At 39.6% G+C, this 21,640-nt stretch overlaps 1 protein-coding gene across 3 annotated transcripts in view; it reads left to right on the top strand.

Moving 5' to 3' along the window:
• CCDC85A (coiled-coil domain containing 85A) overlaps positions 1-21,640 on the top strand; it is a 202,635-nt gene that overhangs the window by 136,339 nt on the left and 44,656 nt on the right. For all 3 annotated transcript variants that reach the window (XM_057740444.1, XM_057740443.1, XM_057740442.1), the window contains exon 3: positions 17,970-18,046. In XM_057740444.1, coding sequence (XP_057596427.1) covers positions 17,970-18,046 — 77 coding nt within the window. The remainder of the gene's footprint in view (positions 1-17,969; positions 18,047-21,640) is intronic.

Below are 21,640 nucleotides of genomic sequence, written 5' to 3'. Positions count from 1 at the left end.
CCTTAGCCACATTCATTATTTCTTAATTTAAATGCTCATCCTTCAGAGAGCCTTCCCTAACCATTCAATCATTCCTTCATCAACCTTAACACATTTGAACTGATTTCATTTATTCTCTTGCTTCCTAACTAATGTTTGTTCTTCATTGTAGTTCAGTGTCTGAAACATTCAAATATTTGGTGAATAAGTAAATATGCTGTTTTGGCTTAAATTCAGTGTTTATTAACAGCCAGAGGGTCACTAATCACTTTATAAAGACTGGTCAAATAAAGTGTGTGCTGCTCCCACACATAGGCATTCCCTTTCCTTTGAATTTTCTTGCCCATTTGTATTCAACTGGTTTTTACTCCCATTTCACAGATTCTCTTTGCTGAGGTTCAGTGCTCGGTGCAGCAGTCAGGCTGCACTCAGTGGAAGCTGTGACTTACCAGTGTTAGTATGTATGGCTGAGACAGAGAAGCCATAAAGCGAGGCTGAAGAGCCTGTGAGCTGCCCATGCATAGGGCCATAGGAGACGACACATATGTGGAGCACAGTCCTGCCTGCCACCTTGGCGCTGGAGGAGGAGGGCAGAGCAAGCAATCTCCTCCACTGCAGAGGGCCAGAGACGGGCCGGTGGTTGGTGGTCTCACGACCACACTTGGCACTAGAAGGGAGGCGGGTGTTAGTAACAGCTGGGGCTGACTGTGCCAGGCACTATCCCAGGTGCCTACACAGAGTAATTCACTCCGTACCTGCCTCGCGAGTGGAAGGTTGTTATTCACCCGCTTTGCAAATGAGGAAACTGAGGCACAGAAGTTTCATAACTTACTCAAGGCTGCAGAGGAGGTTGTCGAGTCAGGATGCAAACTCAGGCAGTCTGGCTCCATGCTCTTAACAACGAATCTGTGCCAGACCCCAGATGTGTGTCTTCGGGGGCTGATTCTAACAGAGGCATAAAGAGACTATTGCCCAGATAGATAAAGGTTGGAACTGTCTGGAAGATTTCCAGCTAAAGTTAGCAGAAGCCAATGAACAGGAAGGATACCTGGAAACTGGGCTCAGGGCAGTCCTCGTCATCTTCACACCTGAGCGTTGTTCCTAAGGTGTGTCCTTGAAAGGTCTAGCACCTGCCTTCCTTCCTGGCCTTTGCTTTCCTTCAAGGTGCGGTGCTCTAGTCCCCAGCCTGATAATTGGATTTGTGGCTTAAGTCTGGATGCAGGTCCTGAGGCTAGAGTCTTGATTGTCAGAGCAGATTAAATCACACAGTGTGTGGATTCTCAAGAGTCCTGCAGGTTGAGCAGAGTCAGGCAGAGTCTTCTAGCCCCTCGATGACCATCCTTTGTCCAGCAAAACATATCCTAGGACTTTGGATCCACCATGCTCCATTTTACTGTAAAAAAAAACAGTGCATAAAAATATATAAACCAGTAGCATAAGTAAAGAGCTTTTTAAAAAAGTTAGAAGCCATTTATTTAAGGGTAACTTTTAAGAGCCAGACAAGTTTTTAAAAGACCACATGAACTCTTGACAGATGTTTTTTGAAGTAAACAAAGATTGCATATTTTCAGGCTGATAAAAGTGGAAAAAAATATGTGGAAAAGACAACATGATAGAATAAGAAACAATAGGCATGCAGAAGACTCAAGTATCGGAGACCAGGACCCTGTGAAATGTCCTGGATAGTGGTTGGGGAGATCACTGGACCCCACACACAAAGTGACTGGACAGGGAGTGGTGACACTTGGGTGCTGAGACCTGAACTGAAGACAGAACTTAGCTTCTGAAGTTGTAAGAGATGGAGGCCGAATCCTTCCACTGTCAAGGAGCCTGGTTAGAGCTCCAGGGAGATGCCCTGTTGAAGTTAACTTTCAAACTGCTATAGCATCTGCTTGCTATTTAGATCTGAGTGAGCAGATGACAGTAATAGGTATCCCTGATTCAGTGGGTATGAGAAGGTTCTATTTGGTATTTCCTTCCTGGGCTAGGAGCTTGTCTGTTCTGATGTGGAAGACTTGGCTAAGCTTCTAAAACTCTTTTCCTCCCTGCATATGTATCAAATATGTTGTGATGGTGGGGATTACAAAGCAAGTATTTTTTCTAGGCCTCTAAAAAAAAAAAAGCTGATTGGATCTTATTTACACAGAATTGAGCACTATCTTCAGAATTATGTGCACTTCTTCTGAGTAATTGATTTTCCTCCATGTATATTAGGAGCTAGATTTCTAGCTCGATAGCAGGGATAGGATAAGAGAAGTCAGTGTCTCTTGATGATAGATTGAATTCTGTGTCACCCCTGCACAGAGAACAATAGGAAAATAAATTTCGAGTGAGTTGCTATTTAGACTAAGAAGATTAATCTCTTTATAAGTCAGTTCATTAAAATGGGCATTATGGAAAGATATATACATTTGTAAATGTAAGAGATACCCGTCATTTTCCATGGATTTGAATTTACATGGGCCATGGGCCTGTTGTTTTGTTCTACCTTAATGTTCCTGGGTACTTTTTAAGGACAGACAGCAAATTAAAAACAATTTACCTTATCCCATTCCTGGGTCAAATATGATGATTTAAGAAGCCTTTTCTCAGTAAATCTGCTAAGCCAGTAACCTCAAACAAGAGCCCCAGTTGGGTTGCTGGTGCTAATAGCAGAAAGCTGAGCTGTCCAGGGGGGAGAAGGATGTATTTATATATAAATTTATATATAAATATAAAGCTCCATTTATTCTCAAGGAGGAAATAGACTCGTAATTCTCTTTACACGATGATGGTGCCCACCCTCCATAACTGTGAACTCCCAGAGGAGCAGGAATAGCCTAATGTTAATTATTACTTGAAGGGTTACACAGGGAAGGGCTGCCTCTGATCAGCCTCCCTCCATCCAACATGCCCTAAGATACCTTATTACAATGGAATTTTCCCAAGGGTGTAAAAGCATCATTTAATTATTATCATTATTTTAATTAGAATGCTTCACTCAAGCCGTTTGGGACCAGGTAGACTTTTGCTTAATCTTAGTGTGTTCTAAGGGGGAATGTTTTTATTGTGGTCTGATTTGCACATCTACTTCTTTTATTCACAGTTAGATTTCTTCCTTAAAGTCAATTGCTTACACTTTCTTTCAGCTGTCATAGACTTGAATTTCATAGAGACATTTTTAGGTCTTAAAATACTCGAAGGTCATTTTCATGTTGAAGAGGCATGCACCTTAGTTTAGCAACTATTTGAGGTTAAATATTGGTGCCAGACTTGGGTTATAAATATAAAAAAAGCACAATCCCTTTGCTAAGGAACATGGACTTCACAGTTTATTTTAGGATTTCACAGTCTATTTTATTCCGTCTCTAACTTTTTGATTTATGCATTTCTTTTATTTATAACCTAAGGTTTTCCCTAAACAGGGACTGCACTGATAAGAGTTAACACAAGTGAAAACTTAAAGATGTACAATTCCATCTGCTTTGAAAGTTAAAGAAGCCCTCTTGTATTTTGTGAGGGTGAATAAGAAATCATTGATTTTAAGGATGTCATTTTATAATACAGCACATAACATTTCTAGGATAGTACATAATCTGAAAAGTAGTGTAAATAGAACAGAATTTAATAGATTCATTGCAGGGCCCAAACAAATTTAAAATATCCTTTCCATTGTTGTGTGTATAATTTCAGGCGGTATGGAGCTTGAGACACCACTGTTTGACGATTACAGTTACTTTAGGTGTAGAAGTTCATTGTATCTGGTCCAGTTTCTCACGTATCATTAGGTATTGATACATACTTTGAATGTCTATAGGATTTTGTGGCCAAGGATGATTACTTTAGAAATAGTGCATTGAGATATTCGATTTGGGGGAATAACCAACTTGTGTCCAATTGCCTGTGATTACTTCTGTTAGGTGATATACAATACATCAAATTCTCTTTTGTTATCATCAAGAAGAACGTTAAACAGCATTGGTAGCCATGACGTTAAATTAAGCAGAGTGAACATTTCATTGGGTTTCCAAACTGTTCAGAAGAGAATCCAGGAAAGCTGCTTTGAAAACAACTCAGATTAGACATTAGCAAGCCTGAAGAAACTGCTCTTTGCCTTTGTCCACTATTTTCTTCTAAACCTGTAGGTTTCTGAATTGTAAGCAGTTTGTGAGACTGTCCAGTGATTGCATTGTGAATGGCATCTATATTTATTAAGCCCACTAATGACTTAGCAGATCCAGGCGTTTAATTGGGGATGTTTCGGTGGTTGTTGACTGTGAAACTTGCTGTCGTCACTTTGGTTGACTCTTGTTTACTTGAAGGCACAACCGTATGAATTGAAACAATGAGTTTTTTTTTTTTTTTTTTTTGTATCTTATAGAAAATAGTTTTCTTTCAATGAATGCATTCATTGAGTGATGGTATAGCGTTCAAGTGCAATGGGGAAGAAACTTTAAATCAGTCAGACTCTATCTGTGCTGATCAAACTCTTTGACAGTTGCTAAATTTGGCCTTCCCTCTGTCTCTTCTCAGGGTCTATGTTCTCCAGCAGTGAGGAGTGGGCTTTGAGGTCCAGAATTGCATTCTATTAGCTTTGTGACTTTGAGGAATTACTCAACACCTCTAAGCCTCAATCTTTCATCTCTAAGATGGGAATAATAATACCTGCTTCTTAGTTTTGCAGTGAGAATCAAATGTATTAGAGCAGGCTTCCCTGGTGGCACAGTGGTTAAGAATCCGCTTGCCAATGCAGGCGACACGGGTTTGAGCCCTGGTCCAGGAAGATCCCACATGCTGCAGAGCAACTAAGCCCGTGCACCACAACTATAGAGCCTGTGCTCTAGAGCCCGTGAGCCACAACTATTGAGCCCACGTGCCACAACTACTGAAGCCCACACTCCTAGAGCACGTGCTTTGCAACAAGAGAAGCCACTGCAATGAGAAGCCTGTGCACCACAACAAAGAGTAGCTCCCGCGCACCACAACAAAGAGTAGCTCCCGCTCGCCACAACTAGAGAAAGCCCATGAGAGCAACAAAGACCCAATAGATAAATAAATAAATAAATAAAAATAAAAACATTAAAAAAAAAGCATTAGTGCACATGAAAAATGCCCATGCCTTTTTAGCAAAGTGCTTGATACATAATAAATCAAATTAAAGTTCTTAGCCATTATGTGTGTCACCTGATATACTTGCTTGAGCAAATTGATTAGTCTGTTGTTGCCTAGTAACTGTCTAGTGAAGACAAAATGATTGAATCCTTGGGAATAGAGAGGAGCCCAAATGAACTTTGAGGTCAGCAAGAGTTTTCTTGGCCAGAACTTATCCTCCCTCCTGCACTATGGTCAAGTGTCTCTAAAATCAAAGGACATGAAAACCAATGTGAACACATCCAGGGTGCCCTGTGTTGGCTGTATTTAATTGGACTTTTGAGATTTGTTTCCCATTACAATTTTACCAGTGGCAGAAAAACAAAACAAAACAAAACTTGGTATCTTAGTTTTATTTGACCACGGTATCCTAAACTTTAGTCCTTTTATAGCTTCTTAGCTCCTTGTTTTTGCAGACATTCAGTAATTTGTTCTCAACAATGACATCAACTAATATTCTGTTATATTGAGATAAAACTCTTTTTTTTCTTAACCTGATAACTTTCTTTAGTGGAAAGTTTTTAAGTACACAGTTGAGGAAAGAAATCTGTAAGGGTGGGTGTTCTTAAAGAACAGGATTTCTTTTTAATATTATTTATTTATTTGGCTGTGCTGGGTCTTAGTTACAGCACGTGGAATCTTGGTTGCAGCATGTGGGATCCTTTAGCTGCATCGTGTGGGATCTTTAGTTGTGGCATGTGGGATCTAGTTCCCTGACCAGGGATCGAACCTGGACCCCCTGCATAGAGAGCATGGAGTCTTAGCCATTGGACCACCAGGAAAGTCCCAAGAATAGGATTTTTAAACATAAATAAGCTTCACTTAAACATGTTTAACTCCCCTAATCAGAACTGGTATATTTCTGTCGCATGAGTGTGTTTTATTCCCTTTCTCAGAACATAACATCGTCTTAAATAGTCTCTGCTTCACCAAGGCTGTGTGCATGGTAGATAGTCTATAAATGTTTGTTTAATGAATAATTGAAAAAATAGCAACATAACTTACATAGAAATCTTATCTTAGCTGCCTTTAGCAGTTAAACCACTAACATGGATTATGGTAAAATGCATAATTGTAACCCAGGAATTGTGGGTCTTAAATAGCCTTAAAGATCATCTATTTCTATATTCATGTTTAAGTGAAAACTGAAACCCACAGAGCTAGCACTTAGCCAGTGTGCTTTACTTCACTCCTTCCAAAATTACTGTGGGAGGGCAAGGGGTCCCAAGGGAAGGAGAAAGAGAGATATGCTAAAAGGGGCCAGCAGGAGAAAGCCAAAGTGAGAGGATTTGATTTTGTTATGAAAACACAGTGAGAGTAAAGGAGAGAGAGATCTCATTAAAATGTACCTGAGCAGAAGATACACAAGCTCTGAGGTTGTGTCTGTAAAGGCAGCCGGGAGCTTGCTCAGCTTTCTGAGGCTCAGGGCTGGGGAGAGGGGGTTGTGGCTGGGTGTCTGCCATGTGGCTCTTCCCCTCCACCACGCTTCTCTATTCAGACCCTTCTCCAAACAGGCTTTTGACGACAGCGCTCTACTGGTGACTTCCACATTTAAACCACCCCGAATCCCTTCTCTGAGCTGCAGACTCATATGTTTAACTGCTTACTGGATCTTGCCTTAGAAGTCTAGTAGAAATATTAAGCCTAATATGAACAAAATAGAATTCTTGATTTCAAACCCCACTCCTGCTCCGTCTCCAAGCCATCTCCCCATCCCCTGGTTGCCCACGCCAGAAATGTAGCCATTATCTTTGATTCCTTTTCTTCATAAGACCTCACATTTGCTCCATACCTATGCTTTGTAGTTAGTCTCTTCCTCCAGCAGGCTCATTGAGTGTGAACACTTCTCTCTGCACCGTGACTGTGGCTCCTTTACAACCCACAGCCACCTCTCAGCCCACCTCCTGCAGAGGCTCCCTCAATCATACCCAAACTTCACATCGTTCTATTTTTATTCTGTCTTCCACAGAGTAGCCAGGACGATCATTTTCAAGTATAAAGCACATGGTGCCACTGTAACGTACCAGCCCCCTTCCCCAGTCGCTCCCTGCTCCAAACGGTACAAAGTCCCAGCTCCTTACGTTGGTTCACTGACGCTGTAAGTCTTGTCTCTGCTGCTCCAACTCCGTCTCCCCTCACTTTCCTCAGGTCTCTCTGGCCACTGCAGCTGCCTTTCTTTCTTTGAGTGCCTGTGGCTCATTCCCATCTTGGGGACTTTGCAAATTCTATTCTTGATGTTTGGTGAGTTCATTCCCAGAATCTTTACATTCAGGTTTCAACTTGAATGCCTCAGATCTTGTCTGATGATCTAGATCTAAGCTAAAGTGGTGGAGAGTGTACAGGGGAGCAGTGTGCTTACTTATGTGTGTGTGTCTGCAGGTCTGTCTGTCTGTCTTCTGTACTAGAGTGCTACTTGAGCAGAGGAGCCCTTTTTGTTTTCAGTGGAGTGTCTATAGCACTTGAAAGAGTGTCTAACACATACTAAGTGCTCAATAACTGTATGTTAACTGACTGATTACAAACTGCTTGCTAATACATACTAAAATAGTTAACCAAAAAAAAAAAAAAAAGTTCCACAGTATGTGGTCTTTCCAATTTTACTTATCTAAACTAACTATATTTATCCATTATCAAACTGCATTCATTCATTATCTATTCGTATCACTTTGTGTGTGGCTAGATAATGCTAAAACATTGTGAAAACTTTGCTTTTCTTATTTCAGGTAACTATTCCTTAACTGTTACACTACGAGTTTGTTTTGCCCGCTACTATTTCATAACCAGTGTAGAGAGTATATACAGGCTGAATTGAACAAAATTTTTATGAATTCCCAATTGATAGACTCCAGATTAATGATGCTTTGCTGAACAATGTGATAAAAATACTTGTATTTTGCTGCAAAGTATGACAGTAAAAAAAAAAGCTGTATATAGGCTTCTAAAAATATCTAAATATACATAAAAAGTCAGAATAATTATCCTAAGAGAAAATAAAATTTTTATAGACTTACCATCTTTTGAAAATTTGTTTTGTTCATTCATTGACAATGCTGACAAGATGCACTTACAAGGGGGCCACAAACATTGAAGGAAATTGTTAGATTTCTTAAAATGACATCAATTTTTATCCTCTGGTATTGGGAAAAGGCAGTGATTTTCTCTGCGAAATGACAACAGCAGCCACAGCAACATAACAGTGGAAAGTAAGACACATTTTAACACTGAATAGCTGTGAAAATGGTACTCACGCTAAACAGCTCTTTAGAGTTTGAAATATTTTCCATAGATTCCCCAGTCCTTTAGGCCAGTTCAGTGCTACTTACCTAGTGTCTCCTTCATGGGGTTGATGCTTTCCAAGGGAAAAGTCAAAGTGAAGGCAATTTTAGGGCACACATACTTCTCTAAGCCAGACTTCAGTTTAGATTGCTTGTTGCTATTGTGTGATTTTTTTGGTGGAAATCTGACTGCATTTTGAGGTAACTGCTTGAAACTGTTCTGGGAGCACCAAACTTGGAATAGCAGCCAGAGCGGTTGGGAGCCGAATGATGAGGACATTCACGCATCAGAAAGTTACAGGACACCTTCTAGCACATAGCGCTGTGCGAGTCACAGGACAGCTCGGAAAGGGACTGTAAGGCACGGCCTTGCCTCGTGGAGCCTCCAGCTGCTAGAGAGATGGAAGCTGAAACAACCAGGCGCCAGTTCCCAGGGAATAGGTACAGGTGGGTGACAGCAAACAGGCAACAAAAGGCCATTCTCTCCCATTTTAAAAACATTCTCATTTGGAAAGAGGAGAAACTTGAAAAATTAACTATCTTTAATAAAAAAATAAAAAATTAATTATTTTCTGGAACAAAGTGAGGACACAGATCCTGAATTTCTTCTCTGTTTTCTAAATTGGTTTGTGTGCACATCATTGGATTTCTATCTCTTTAACGATTCTATTTACTCTTTGATAGAAAAGAAGTGAAAAAAATCTGGACTGTTTCCAAAAACGTACCACGTGCATGGCACTAGGGTGATTTTTTTCTGTCAAAGCATGCTTGGAAAAGGATGCCGTATTTCCAGCCTTCATTCTAATGAGAAGAAACAGGACAGCGCATTGCTCTGTTTCCTTTTCCTTTGAAATGACAGGTTTTTCTCTTCACAAAGAAACATAACCTGTTTTGATACGGACCACTGCTCTCTGCCCTCCTCAGTCTGCTCTCTGACCGCTCAAAGCCCCTCCTTCGGGGCCCGGCTGGCACCTGCCCAGTGCCCCGCAGCTGTGCGTGCTCCTGCGTCCTTCCCCTCCTTCACAGGGTGGACCTGGGAGGAGGATGTCCAGGTGAAGTTTAAATTCCTTCCAGTGCTATTTCTAACCAAAAGGGGGAACCTTAGCCACGTAAGCAGATTTCCAGCTGAAGGCATTTATATTGTATTCCAAGATATCAGGGCAGAAATGGTTGATGTTTTACACATCTCCCATAACTGTTTTTGTGTCTCTCTCTCTGTCCCTTCTCTTCCTCTCCCTGTCCCTCTCCTTTCTCCTCCCCCGTCCTACCTTCCCACGTGCCACACGCCCCCTTCCCCATACAGACATTGCTTTTCAAGCCTGGTGAAAGCACATTTCAGAGCACATTTCAGATTTTCTTATTGAAATTACCCACCAATGATTAGATCTGACGTCATTTGAGAACCTCCCAGTTTCCGTCCAAAGTTTAATGTTCTGTAGAGTGTTCTGCATGTTCAGCAACACAACAGAATTGATATTAGGCTCCATTCAGATACAAACCCAGTCTTACCTGGAGTGATTGAAAAGTGTAGACCTGTACTATGAAATAGTTTCCTTTCAGGGCACTATCTATGTAATTGGTTGATTGACTCATTCAATAAATTTTAATGCGCCAGACACTATTCTAGGCACTTGGAGTACATCACTCAGCACAGCAGACAAAGATCCCTGCCTTGTGGAGTTGACGTCCTGATGCAGAGAGACTGGGCTTATATAATAAACATAAGAACAAGCTAACGTATATGATAGAAGGTGATCAAGTATTTTGAAGAAAAATAAAAAAATACAGCAGGCTAAAGAAGATCAGGAGACTGTGGGGCGGAGGTGGGGGCAGTTTACAGGAGTAAATGAAGGGGGCTTGGTAAGGCTCACTGAGAAACTGAGATCCGAACAAAGACTTGTAAGAGTGAAGGAGTTAGTGAAGCTGCTCCCTGGGGGAGGAACAGTCCAGAAAGTGTGAACAGCTAAAGCACGTGTGTGCCTGGGGTGTTCAGGAACAGAAAGGAGGCCTTGTGGCTGGAGCAGAGGTGTGATGGCATGAAGTCAGAGAGGAGCCAGGTGCCCAGATCACATGGGGCCCTGCTGGGCTTTTTAAGGATCTTGACTTTTATATGGAGCAAAATGGTGAGCTCCTGTGGGGTTCTGGAGAATGCCGTGATTAGACTTAGTATTTTAGAAGGAAAACCCTGGCTGCCATGGGTTTGAAATAGACTTTAAATGATAGTAGACCTGGGAGTGGAGGCAAAGATAAAAGTGAGCACACCTGTTAGACTGGTGGGAGGTTGGATTTTGAGAGTAGTTTGGCGGCAGGGTCAACAGAATTTCCCAATGCGGGGGCAGTAGGGTGTGTGAGAGAGTGGAGCCGAATGAAATGCTAGGGTTCTTGTCATAAAGAAAACCTAATAGTCAAAGAGTTAAAATCGAGGTTTAAGTGTAAACAGCCAAAAGGAACACAAGGTTTTTTTTTTTTTTTAAGTAGTGGAGGAAGCTGACAACACAAACAGATCCCTGTTTCTTTTTTTTTTTTTTAATGTTTTAAATTTTTATTTATTTATTTTGGCTGCGTTGGGTCTTCATTGCTGCATGCGGGCTTTCTCTAGTTGCCACGAGCAGGAGCTACTCCTTGTTGTGGTGTGCAGGCCTCTCACTGCGGTGGCTTCTCTTGTTGTGGAGCCTGTGCTCTAGGCACACAGGCTTAGTAGTTGTGGCATGCAGGCTCAGTAGTTGTGGCTCGCAGACTCTAGAGTGCTGACTTAGTAGTTGTGGTGTATGGGCTTAGTTGTTCCACGGCATGTGGGATCTTCCCAGCCCAGGGGTGGAACCCATATTCCCTGCATTGGCAGGAAGATTTTTTTTTTTTTTTTTTTTTTAATAAATTTATTTATTTATTTATTTTATTGGCTGTGTTGGGTCTTTTTTGCTGTGTGCAGGCTTTCTTTTTAGTTGCGGTGAGTGGGGGGCTAGTCTTCGTTGTGGTGTGCGGGCTCCTCATTGCTGTGGCTTCTCTTGTTGCACAGCGTGGGCTCTAGGTGCGTGGGCTTCAGTAGTTGCAGCACATGGGCTCAACAGTTGTGGCTCATGGGCTCTAAAGCGCAGGCTCAATAGTTGTGGCACACGGGCTTAGCTGCTCCGCGGCACGTGGGATCTTCCTGGAGCAGGGCTCGAACCCGTGTCCCCTGCATTGGCAGGCGGACTCTCAACCACTGCACCACCTAGGAAGCCCCAGCAGGAAGATTCTAAACCACTGCACCAGATCCCTGTTTCAAGCTGCTGTCCCTCCCCTCTTCACAGGGCACTCCAGAAGAGGAGACTTCCCAGCCAGGGCCTGGGCACCCCCCTTTGCTGATGCCTAGAACTCTCTTCTCCAGGCTCTCTGCATAGTTGGCTCACGTGCAGGTTGTAGTCCCCAGAGAGCTCTTCCTCGGCCACGCTCCCTAATGTAGCCATACTTCCGCTCATCTCCCTTTGCTAGTTCTCTGTTTTATTGCCTTTATTGTATATGCTGCCTTTACAAAGGAGTGTATTTGCTCTCCATTGTCTGTCTTCCCCTCTGGAATGTGAACTCCTTGAACACACAGACCTTATCGCTCTTGCTTGCTGCTGTATCTCTAGTATCTAGAACAGCGGCTGGCACACAGCAGATAATCACTATTGGGGAAAGACCAAACCTTGATATTACAGGAAATCAACAAGTATGTATTAAATCCCTGCAGGGAACACTGATAGTCACTGTGTAGGGTTTAAGAGAATATTTTCAGGTAGCGCATTTGGGCAAAAATTGAAAACATGAAAATAAATAACATAGCCAACTAGGTACAGGAAAATCACAAGGCACGCAATATATGATTTCTTGGCAAATGATACGAAGGAAAACTGAAAGAGATTTATGGAGAGAGAAGAATTTAAAATTGTAGAAGCATTGATCTTCAGAGGTGAGGGGACTAGCTTAGTAGCACACCCAGGTAGAAATCTTTGCAGCATCTTACTGAGCATTCTCCAAACATTTCCAGGAACATGAATCACATTATCATCTGAAGTGGTATACTCTAGTCTTTGCATATTCTAATTATTAGAAAGCTGTTTTTCATAGCATGCATAGAGAAATTAAGCAGTATGGACTAGGCTGAAAATGATTATTTGGCAGCAGAAGGTGTGGGCAGAGACCCAGAGCTAAGAGAAGCTGGGGCCAGTGAATAACAGTGAACAGGTTTCTATATGGGAGGAACGGGATAGAAAATAACTACATCATATTTCTTTCTGATTGCCGCAGAAACAAAGGTCTGACAAGAGCAGAATTAGCTTCATAGATGATGGACCAGAGCAAGACCTGACATCATTTTTTACCTACTTAGGACAATTAAAGCTCCCATTAAAAATTAAAAAATTCTATCTCTGCCAATAAGGCAGCCTGAGTTAAATATCCAGGCAAATCCAAAAATGCTGATGCCAACAAGATTTTTTTTTAATAAGAAAAGCATCAAATTATAGTGAGAAATATAATCACTTATACTTCTGGAGCTAATATGAATTCTAAGTAGGAGGCTGAACTTTACTTGCCTGAGGAAGAAAGAGAAACACTTTTAGAACAGTAATAATTTTGAAAATATATAGTTCTGAAGTCATTTCCTTAGGAATGTGTAAAAGCCTGTGGATGGTGGGATTAATTTGGAACTAATTCCAACAGTGTCTTTGGAGTTTGGGGTTTATTAAAGTGATTGTCTCTGAATTTGAAAGCATGTGGCTGTTGGACTCTCTCTCTGGCTGAGGGAGACTAACTAGCTAACACAGAAAAGCTAACGTCTGTAAACTCACAGCAGCAATAGTCTTCCAGATAATTGTCCTCCTTTTTTACAAGATAATTACAAGATGCTGTAATTTGTTTTAGAATGGACCATTGCCAGATTTTATTTTCCACCCTGAAGTTTTGAAGACCGGACGGCACTTCATCTAAGCAAAATTGCTCAGAAGTTTGACAAACCTTAGACAGTTGCAAATATCAACAGTAAACCTTTCATGCACAATAACCAGAGTAATTCATGGCTAATTTCAAGGATGGGATTCCCCTAGGGAGAGAAACACTGCTTTAGAAACCAAGGGGGAAATTAGAAGGTATAATATTTTAACCAGAGTATTTTCAAACTAGCAGAGAAAAAAGTTGAGCTACTTTATATGATTGAATGCATTTCAGGTAAATTGAAGTGAAATCAAGTCCAGGATATTGTCCAAGGAGAATATCAAGTTATTTTAAAGGTAAAAATCCATCCAGAATATCTAAAATCAGGAAGGAAAAAGGAGAAATTAGAATTTAACTGTCTATATGAGAAGTTTGACATCTTAGTGATGAGAAGATACAAGGTGGAAATCACTGTGATGCCCCCAGGAATGAAACAAAGTCTTTTCAATGTATGTAACTAATCCCCAGTGTTAGTGGCCAAGTTCACTACCTTCTGGGCTTTATTCTCTTATCTGCCAAATGAGTTGAGATCGGGGACAGGTTGGATTAGGGAATGTCTTAGGTACATTCCAGTTCTAAAACTGGAGTCAATTAGAAGATGTGTATTAGTGGAATTCTTATGACTGTTTCATATACTTGTTTTATTGCAAGAGGCACTGTGAATCTTTACATGTAGGTTCAAAGAAAAGTGAGATACATGGAGAGAATGGTTTCTGCTTTGAAAACATGCTCAAGATATACCCCCAAACCATCTTGAGAATGTCATTGGATTTTCGCATTGGTATTGTTTGCTTAACCTGGCTTTTCTAATGTGTAGGTGTCCATAGGTTTCCCAGGGTGGAAAGAGAAATGAAATACCCTTAGGGGAAGTTAAAAGCAAATCTCACCATCTGCATAGCTGTGATTGGACACTGGCTTTTCAGATCCATGAATGTGGGATGCAACTTGGCCTTTCCTCCTTCTGCTCCCAGTATGTCCCTTTCTCTTCCTTCATGTGAATTCCTTCTCTCTTCCCTGTTTACAACAGGATCATTTTTGTCCATCCTATGGCTCCAATGGCATCTCTCTGATCTCTCAAGCTTCTTTTGATCCATTAGTCCAGTTTCTCCTACAGCCAATATTGATCCTTCTGTACTGTTTCACAGGAAGTACATTAGCCCTGAATTTCATATTACCTTATTGCTTTATTTTTTTCCTCCTTATTTCCCCTTAACTAGTTATACACTTCTTGAAGATAGGATCCTTCTTTAATATAGTGTATGTCTATGTAGAGTATAGCCTAGTATTTGACTGTTTTCTGCACTACATAGAGGACAGCCTAGTATTTGACTGTTTTCTGCAGGGAGCCTTGATGCTGTTTTGGAACCTCTTTCTCAGAGTTCTGAAAGCCAAAATGCCATTCTGGAATCTGTTTTAACAGCTGTGAGCCATGGGTATAAATGTAATGATCAGTTCAAATGACAGGACCTTCTAATGCACTTGTGTGTGAGTGTGCGTGCACATGTGTGTGTGTATCACTTCATAATAAAAACACCGATTTTTGTCATGTGCTTGGGAGCACAGCTGTACTCCACACTCCCTGGGTGTAATGGAAGACCAGCTTATCTTATAGTTGACACCACTCTGAAAGGTCCTTGAGTAAGGAAAGAAAAGGAGCCTGGGCAAAGGATTACAGCAGACGTGGTCAAATACGTTCCAGCGCACAAGGGGCTCCTTTTCTTTCTTACACACAAGATTTTATCTTTTTTTTTTCTAATGATCAACTAGGACTGGGATGTGGATTGTGGTTTTTTTTTTTTTTTTAAGTGGAATTTCTTACGCTTTATCCGATTATGTTTTATTAAAATGTTTACATATTTTCTGTCCCTGTATTGGTTACGCACTTATAGTCAGGCTTGGCTAACCTATGATGCAATAACAAATCTTGAAATCATCAGGGTTTAACAAAACAAATGTTTATTTTTCTCTCATGTCACAATTGAAGGATTGGATGTTTCTTCAATGGCTCTTCATATAGGGACTTGGGGACCCAGTGATGATCTTCCAGTATATTCCAGAAAAAAGTTTGCCTTACCCACTCCCATACAAAAGGAGTATATAATCAGTTCCTTGATGACTTAAATAATGAACAGCATGAATTCTCTTCTTTATTCATGCAGATTAGCTATTCTTCCTGTCCCCCCCACCCCGCCCTTTCCCCCCATCCCCCAACACACACGGGAGGAGTTTCTTCATTCATCGTATCCGTTCATTGTTAAGTAATATTTGCAACAGAGCGTGAGGCTGGAACACAGCCCTTGGACGTGTAATCCTAAAATGGAACTTGCATTTCTGAGAAACAAGACTTGCAATAACTGGCCTTCTCTTCATCCCGACCCTAGTAGTGCGTGACACACGTCAGTGACACAATAAATATTTGTGGAACAAATGAACTCAAAATTTCCCTTACCTTTGCCTTTACCATAGAGCTAATTTGTTTTACTACTTTACCTGTCTAAAAATATTCCCTGTCATTTCCTGTCCCTGCCCATATTTGCAGTGAATGCTTTGAAACAAAGATTGGGACTTCATCTGCTATAACTTGACATTAAAAATTGGAGTTAAGGAATGGTTTCCAAATTCAAGAATTTACCCTTTTTTGGAACTGACATGATATGACTTCTGTAATGTAAGTAGAAACTTAGTGAAACCATTAAATATGTAAACTGCAAAGATAAAGAAGAGAAATAGATTAAAGTGACTGAAGATAGTTACTGAATTAAAATCCAGTCAGTGGCATTTTTCAAATGTCACCTAAATCACTCTATATAGAGTCATTTTAGCTGCTTTCAGTATCACAGCCTTAAGGATAGTGCAGTATAGGGACAATAAAGATAAAGTGTGAATTGTGAACAAAGGAGAAAAGAATTTTATTTGTTCATGGTTTAAATAGAAACTATTTCTGAGCAACTTTTCACTTGAATGGCCCTTATCAAGTGGTTGTCTTTTGAGAGCAGAGAGGTGAGCTTGCAAAACTGTGTAAATCAGGCAATCTACATTCACGTTTTGATGATCAGCAAATCACTTATTCATTTGCTAGAGTAAAGTGGATTCATGAAATCAATGTTTGTTATTCATTTATGCCAGATACTTTTTTTTTCCCTTTTGAAGAGTCCATAAAGCAAATACTTAACATTTCATTGAGCTAAAAAAATGAGAGCATATTTCTAGCAAATCTCTTCAGTTTCCTTTACCTTGTGTTTCTGTCTTGTTGAGAAATGCTCAAGTCGTCACCAGTGCTGTGAGATCAGTGGATGGTTATATTAATGTTAGTGATGGGGACTTTCTGCAAACATTTGTGAAAACAGGCATGCTGTAAACTGGTTAGGGGTGAGTTTAATTTTTACATTTGTGAATTAGGGACTGAAATTTCTCATGTATTTTAAGAAAATAAAATGTTACCTTGTTGCTTTGGAGGTCACAAAATGGAATTGGGTTCATATAACCAATTTACGTTTAAAAATTATAGCGTTTTCATGATAAATTTCAGGTCAGGGTACTAATTTGCATACATATCCATCCTAACTACAGATTATTTGGGCTCCAAATACTTTTCTCTTAAATGCACTACCGTCTTGGCCTTGCTTCTTGCTCTTTTGTGTTTTTGAGGCTGACGAATATGCACTGAGGGGGATCTGTTCTTCAGTATTAACTGTGGAAATATGCTCTGGAGGGATTCTTTGGTCATGTACATTTCACTAGACCTGAAATATGTTTGTTCTTGGGTAATGAATGAATTACAACTGTGTCGCAATGTGATGCTGCACTCTTGATTATTTTCAATTTAACTGAAGAAGAGTTACTGTCAGATAATTCCTTAAAATGAAACTCCACTTTGCTTCACGTGTGAACCTTTTCATAATGTAAAACTAGAAAACCTAGAGTTTCGCTATGGAACAGACCCTAAGCATGATGCTGATCCTGAGCTGTCAGCACACACCTGAGCTTGTTGAAGAAGTGAAAATGAATTTCAAGCCTGCCCCGGTTTACCTAATAGGGACAAACTTGACTCTCTGTCATGCTCAGCCAATATCAAAGTCAAAATTCATAGTAACATTATTTAGCCCTTTTGTAGCTGTTCTCTAGTTATAGTCATGGTATCTATAGATGTGTGAGAAGAACAAAACATTGCTCTTAAGACTTGAGAAGTTTACTGGGAAAATGAAGGGAGCTGGATATTTGAAATATTTTCTTATTTTCTATTTTTTTAGGAAGACCTTGTAATTTATCTTTGTTATAATGAATATTACAAAAAGTCTTATGTGTGGGAAAGCTCAAAATGCACAAAATAAGTGGAAAAGAGGGAATAACTATCTTCAAAGTGTCTAGTGTTCTGAAGGCTGCATGGTGTGCAGATGCCTACAATCTTACTACCTATAAATTTCTCTGATTTTCCTTAACATTGTGCAATTGTTCAAACTGCTTATAGTTTTAATGGCTTCTGTTATTCTTTTTTCTGGGGAGAAATCTTTTTGTCTGAATATCAGATTGAGTGGTCACTACTTGAATTGAATAAATGGAGGCAGAAATATCCTGACAGTGTACCAAACAAGACCTGTGTGTATAATGTGAGTTCTTTCTTTTCAATTTTAGAATCAACCTTGTCCTATGTTAGGCAGCTGGAGGCAAGAGTAAGACAGCTGGAAGAAGAAAATCGCATGCTGCCCCAGGTGGGTGACTTCCAGAAGCTCATAGCTAGTCAGTGTCATTTGAGCTGTAGCATTTTATTTGGAATTGAAAGTCTCAATTACATTTTCTCCTTTAAATGATAGAAATCATTTTGTGAATAGCCATTCATCAATATAGAGCGTGATTACTTTCCATAATGACCATCACATTGTCCAGATTCTTAAGTGTGATAGTGAAGGGTACAGATGTCTAAAATAAGAATGTAAACTCATTTTGAAAGGAAGAAGAAAGAGAAACTGAGAAGTAGAAAGTGCTTTGATGGTACTGCTCACATCCATCCTGCATGTTGTTGGTGAATATAGGGAAGGGACTCTGATTTAAATGGAAAATGTGCTAATTTATGAGCTAGGGAAAGCTGCAGGTAGTTTGAAGATTTCATATTTTCATTAAATGAGTACTTTCTAAAATTGTTTGTGATATAATTGAACTCTTTCAGTGCAACAAAGCAATGACAGTAATTGACAGTTTTTACTTTGGGGCTTAATTTTGTTTCCCTGATGAATGTAAAATGGCACTTTTTCTGGGATTTAATGCCTTGCCGTATATTTTACTTAAACATTTTCCATGGGCTGATATGTTGGTGACAATGATGTTGGTTGAGGTCGTGGTTCTTGGGAATATTTTATTGACGAGTTGAACAAATCTACTGATTCTAGCTCGGTTTCCTTGATAGACAGGTAAACAGTAATGTGTTTTAATATTTCATAAAGAGGAGTTGTCTCAGCATTTAGTCACTGGTGTTCTTTCTACATTCTGGTGACTATTTCTATTTCATAAGCGACTAAGAGAAAATTAAACCTCACACAGCTAGTAAATCGTTTAAATGTCAAGACAAAGACTGTTTCTAATTCAGGAGAAGATATGTAAACATTAATACAAAGACCTAATTAACGCAAAGGCTTTGGAAAGATATTTTAGGTCTTTTTAACCTTGTGTTTTTAAACTAGTTTTGCTCACTGGTGATGATTTGGGCTGTCAGGTACTGCATGTGGGAGTGCTTCTCTCTTTCTTCCACTGGCCAGTCACCCAGCTGGAAGTCATGAGATTAAATGAAATGAGTCTATTTCTCACCCTTCTCAAACTATGCATACGTCAATGCTCATGATGACAGAAAGGGTTATTTTCATTATGAAATAAAATATTACCGGTAAAGTTTTTTCCTGGGCTCTTCTACACTTTTCATTTTTTAAATTTCTTTGCCATTTTCCCTTTTATGTTGGATTCAGAGTATGAATGTGCTAATACCCTTAACTGACAACATCTAACTTCTCTGTCCCAAGAAACCTAAAAGATGTAATTAGTGTATGTTATATATGGTTATACCATCTCTGAGGCACCTGGGAATGTAAGTGATAAGAAAGAGGAAAAAAAAGAGAGATGTTTCTTGGTTCTGAGTGGGAACTGAAACTCATACTGAATATTGAATGTGTGTATGTGTGCTGTCTTATTGAAAAAGAGGCACAAAAAAATGGGAAAATAATTATGATTGATTTTTTAAAAAATCTGTGAAAGTGAGTGTTAGAGATCTTGAAGGGAAATCAGAAGAGTCCTCAACTATAGTTGATCTGTGTGTGCGTATTTAAATGCTTGCACAGTTAAAAGTAGAAGAGGTTAAACAACTTTCCATATTCCTATGATTTTAAATGCATTGCTATTTTTTTATCAAAAAAGACTTGTTGTTTTTGCTTTTCTCCTCAAGAAATGTCTAAGAAAGACCATGTTTTACTGAACCTAACGTGTTATTGATGTGGGAGGCACCATTATCATACGTACTATTCAGAAAGTAAAAAGATGTTGTCAGTTATACCATGTCAGATTCTTGCTGATTTCAGTGATGTTAAAATGGAAAAACAATGTTTTAGAATTAAACAGCTTTTTATGTGTCCAAAGTACTTTAATGCAAAGAAAATCTACTGTTTGAAATACGCAATTGGACGTATGCAACTAATATAATAGATCTATCTCAATTCAAAAACATTATTTCTGTTAAATTTCTATATTTGAGAATGTTGCCTTCATTCATAGCTAAGATAGATAGGTATGATAGAAGCACCATTTGCAACTACTTGTATAAACTCAACTGAAATGAACATGGACAGTAGGTGAGATCTGAGGATGGAAAACAGTAAATGGACCTCAGAGCAGTGGGAATGATGTCAAGTGAATCCTTGTGGAAGTCTGAGACTTTGGCTGACTAACACAAAGGCATATGTAACTTATTCTTAGATGTTTATTGGTACTAAAACAAATAATTGTGAGATTTCCCTGCAGAAACGATTCTGACTGCATGATGTGAGCTGATTTGCAAGGTCAGTTCATTGCGACAGGCTGACACCCTTGCATAAATTAGTATCAATATCTGAACACTTGATTTCCAATTATAAGAGCCTGTTCACTGTGCCTTGATTAGAAGGTACTGTTTTTTTTACTCCCAAGTTTATAAAAATATGCCCACTTGTCTTTGGATAAACAGGAATAAGAATATAGTTGGCAATTGGAATTCCAAGTGTATCAGATACCATTTGTGGCTGTAGCGAGGTCCTTTGCTGTTAGTTTAGTATTTAGACTAATTACATAAAACCTTTTCCTGAAGAAATCTCCATCATGTTTACTTTTATTACTTACATAAAATTGTTTATAATAAACAGAAAGTCACAACTTTACCCTAGAAATACATATTTAAAGATAAACGATAAACAGGATGAATGTCATCAGTGTTTGTGGGTTTTCCTCTGGTTAGGTGCAAAGGCTTCCATTCCTTGATATGTAAATGACAAGTTTCCTCCCAGCTCTTGTATTTCATAGGCCTAAGTATAATTAAAGCTTAGGTCCAGTCTTATACCCGTGCAAAGTTACTAGGTCCTAGAATGAACGGTTTTTTAGAAAATAGAAAAATGCAGTGAAGACTGAGTTTGGTTCTATCTGGTGGTGAAGAGGAGCTCCCAGGAGGCATGGATGAAATGTCAGTATGGGTGCTGTGGCAGGTCACCACCTAGTAAGCACAGAGCTCTTTGCTCTGCCGCGGCCTTTACAGTATCCTCCAAGAGTCGCTGAGCTACTCTGTAAGTCCAGTTAGTAAATGCAATATCCCAAATGTATCCTAAAGTAAGAACTGTCTCATTAATTTCAGAAAATGCAGTGTTATTTACCTAGGTATTATTTGAAAAGAAAATACCTTTTTATTTTGTTTTGTGAGGAAGACAACATGAGGTCTACCCTCCTAATAGATTTTTAAGTGCATAATACAGTATTGTTATCTATAGGCATGATGTTGTACTTTAGATCTCCAGAATGTACTCCTCTTGCATAATGGAAATTTTATACGTGTTGATTAGTGACTCCCTATCTCTCCCTCCTCCTCTCCCAGCCCCTGGCAACCACCATTCTGTTCTTTGCTTCTGTGAGTTTGACTGTTAGACACCTCATATATAAGTGGAATCATGTGGTATTTGTCCTTTTGTGACTGGCTTATTTCTCTTGCCATAATATTACCATTTGATCCAGCAATCCCACTTCCAGATATTCACCCAAAAGAATTGAAATCAGGATCTCAAAGAGATGTTAGCACTCCTATG

This window comes from Hippopotamus amphibius, chromosome 7 (assembly GCF_030028045.1).
Source record: "Hippopotamus amphibius kiboko isolate mHipAmp2 chromosome 7, mHipAmp2.hap2, whole genome shotgun sequence".
NCBI lineage: Eukaryota > Metazoa > Chordata > Mammalia > Artiodactyla > Hippopotamidae > Hippopotamus > Hippopotamus amphibius.
Note: the sequence above shows the minus strand (reverse complement) of the source record. Positions and strands in the feature narration are given on the sequence as shown.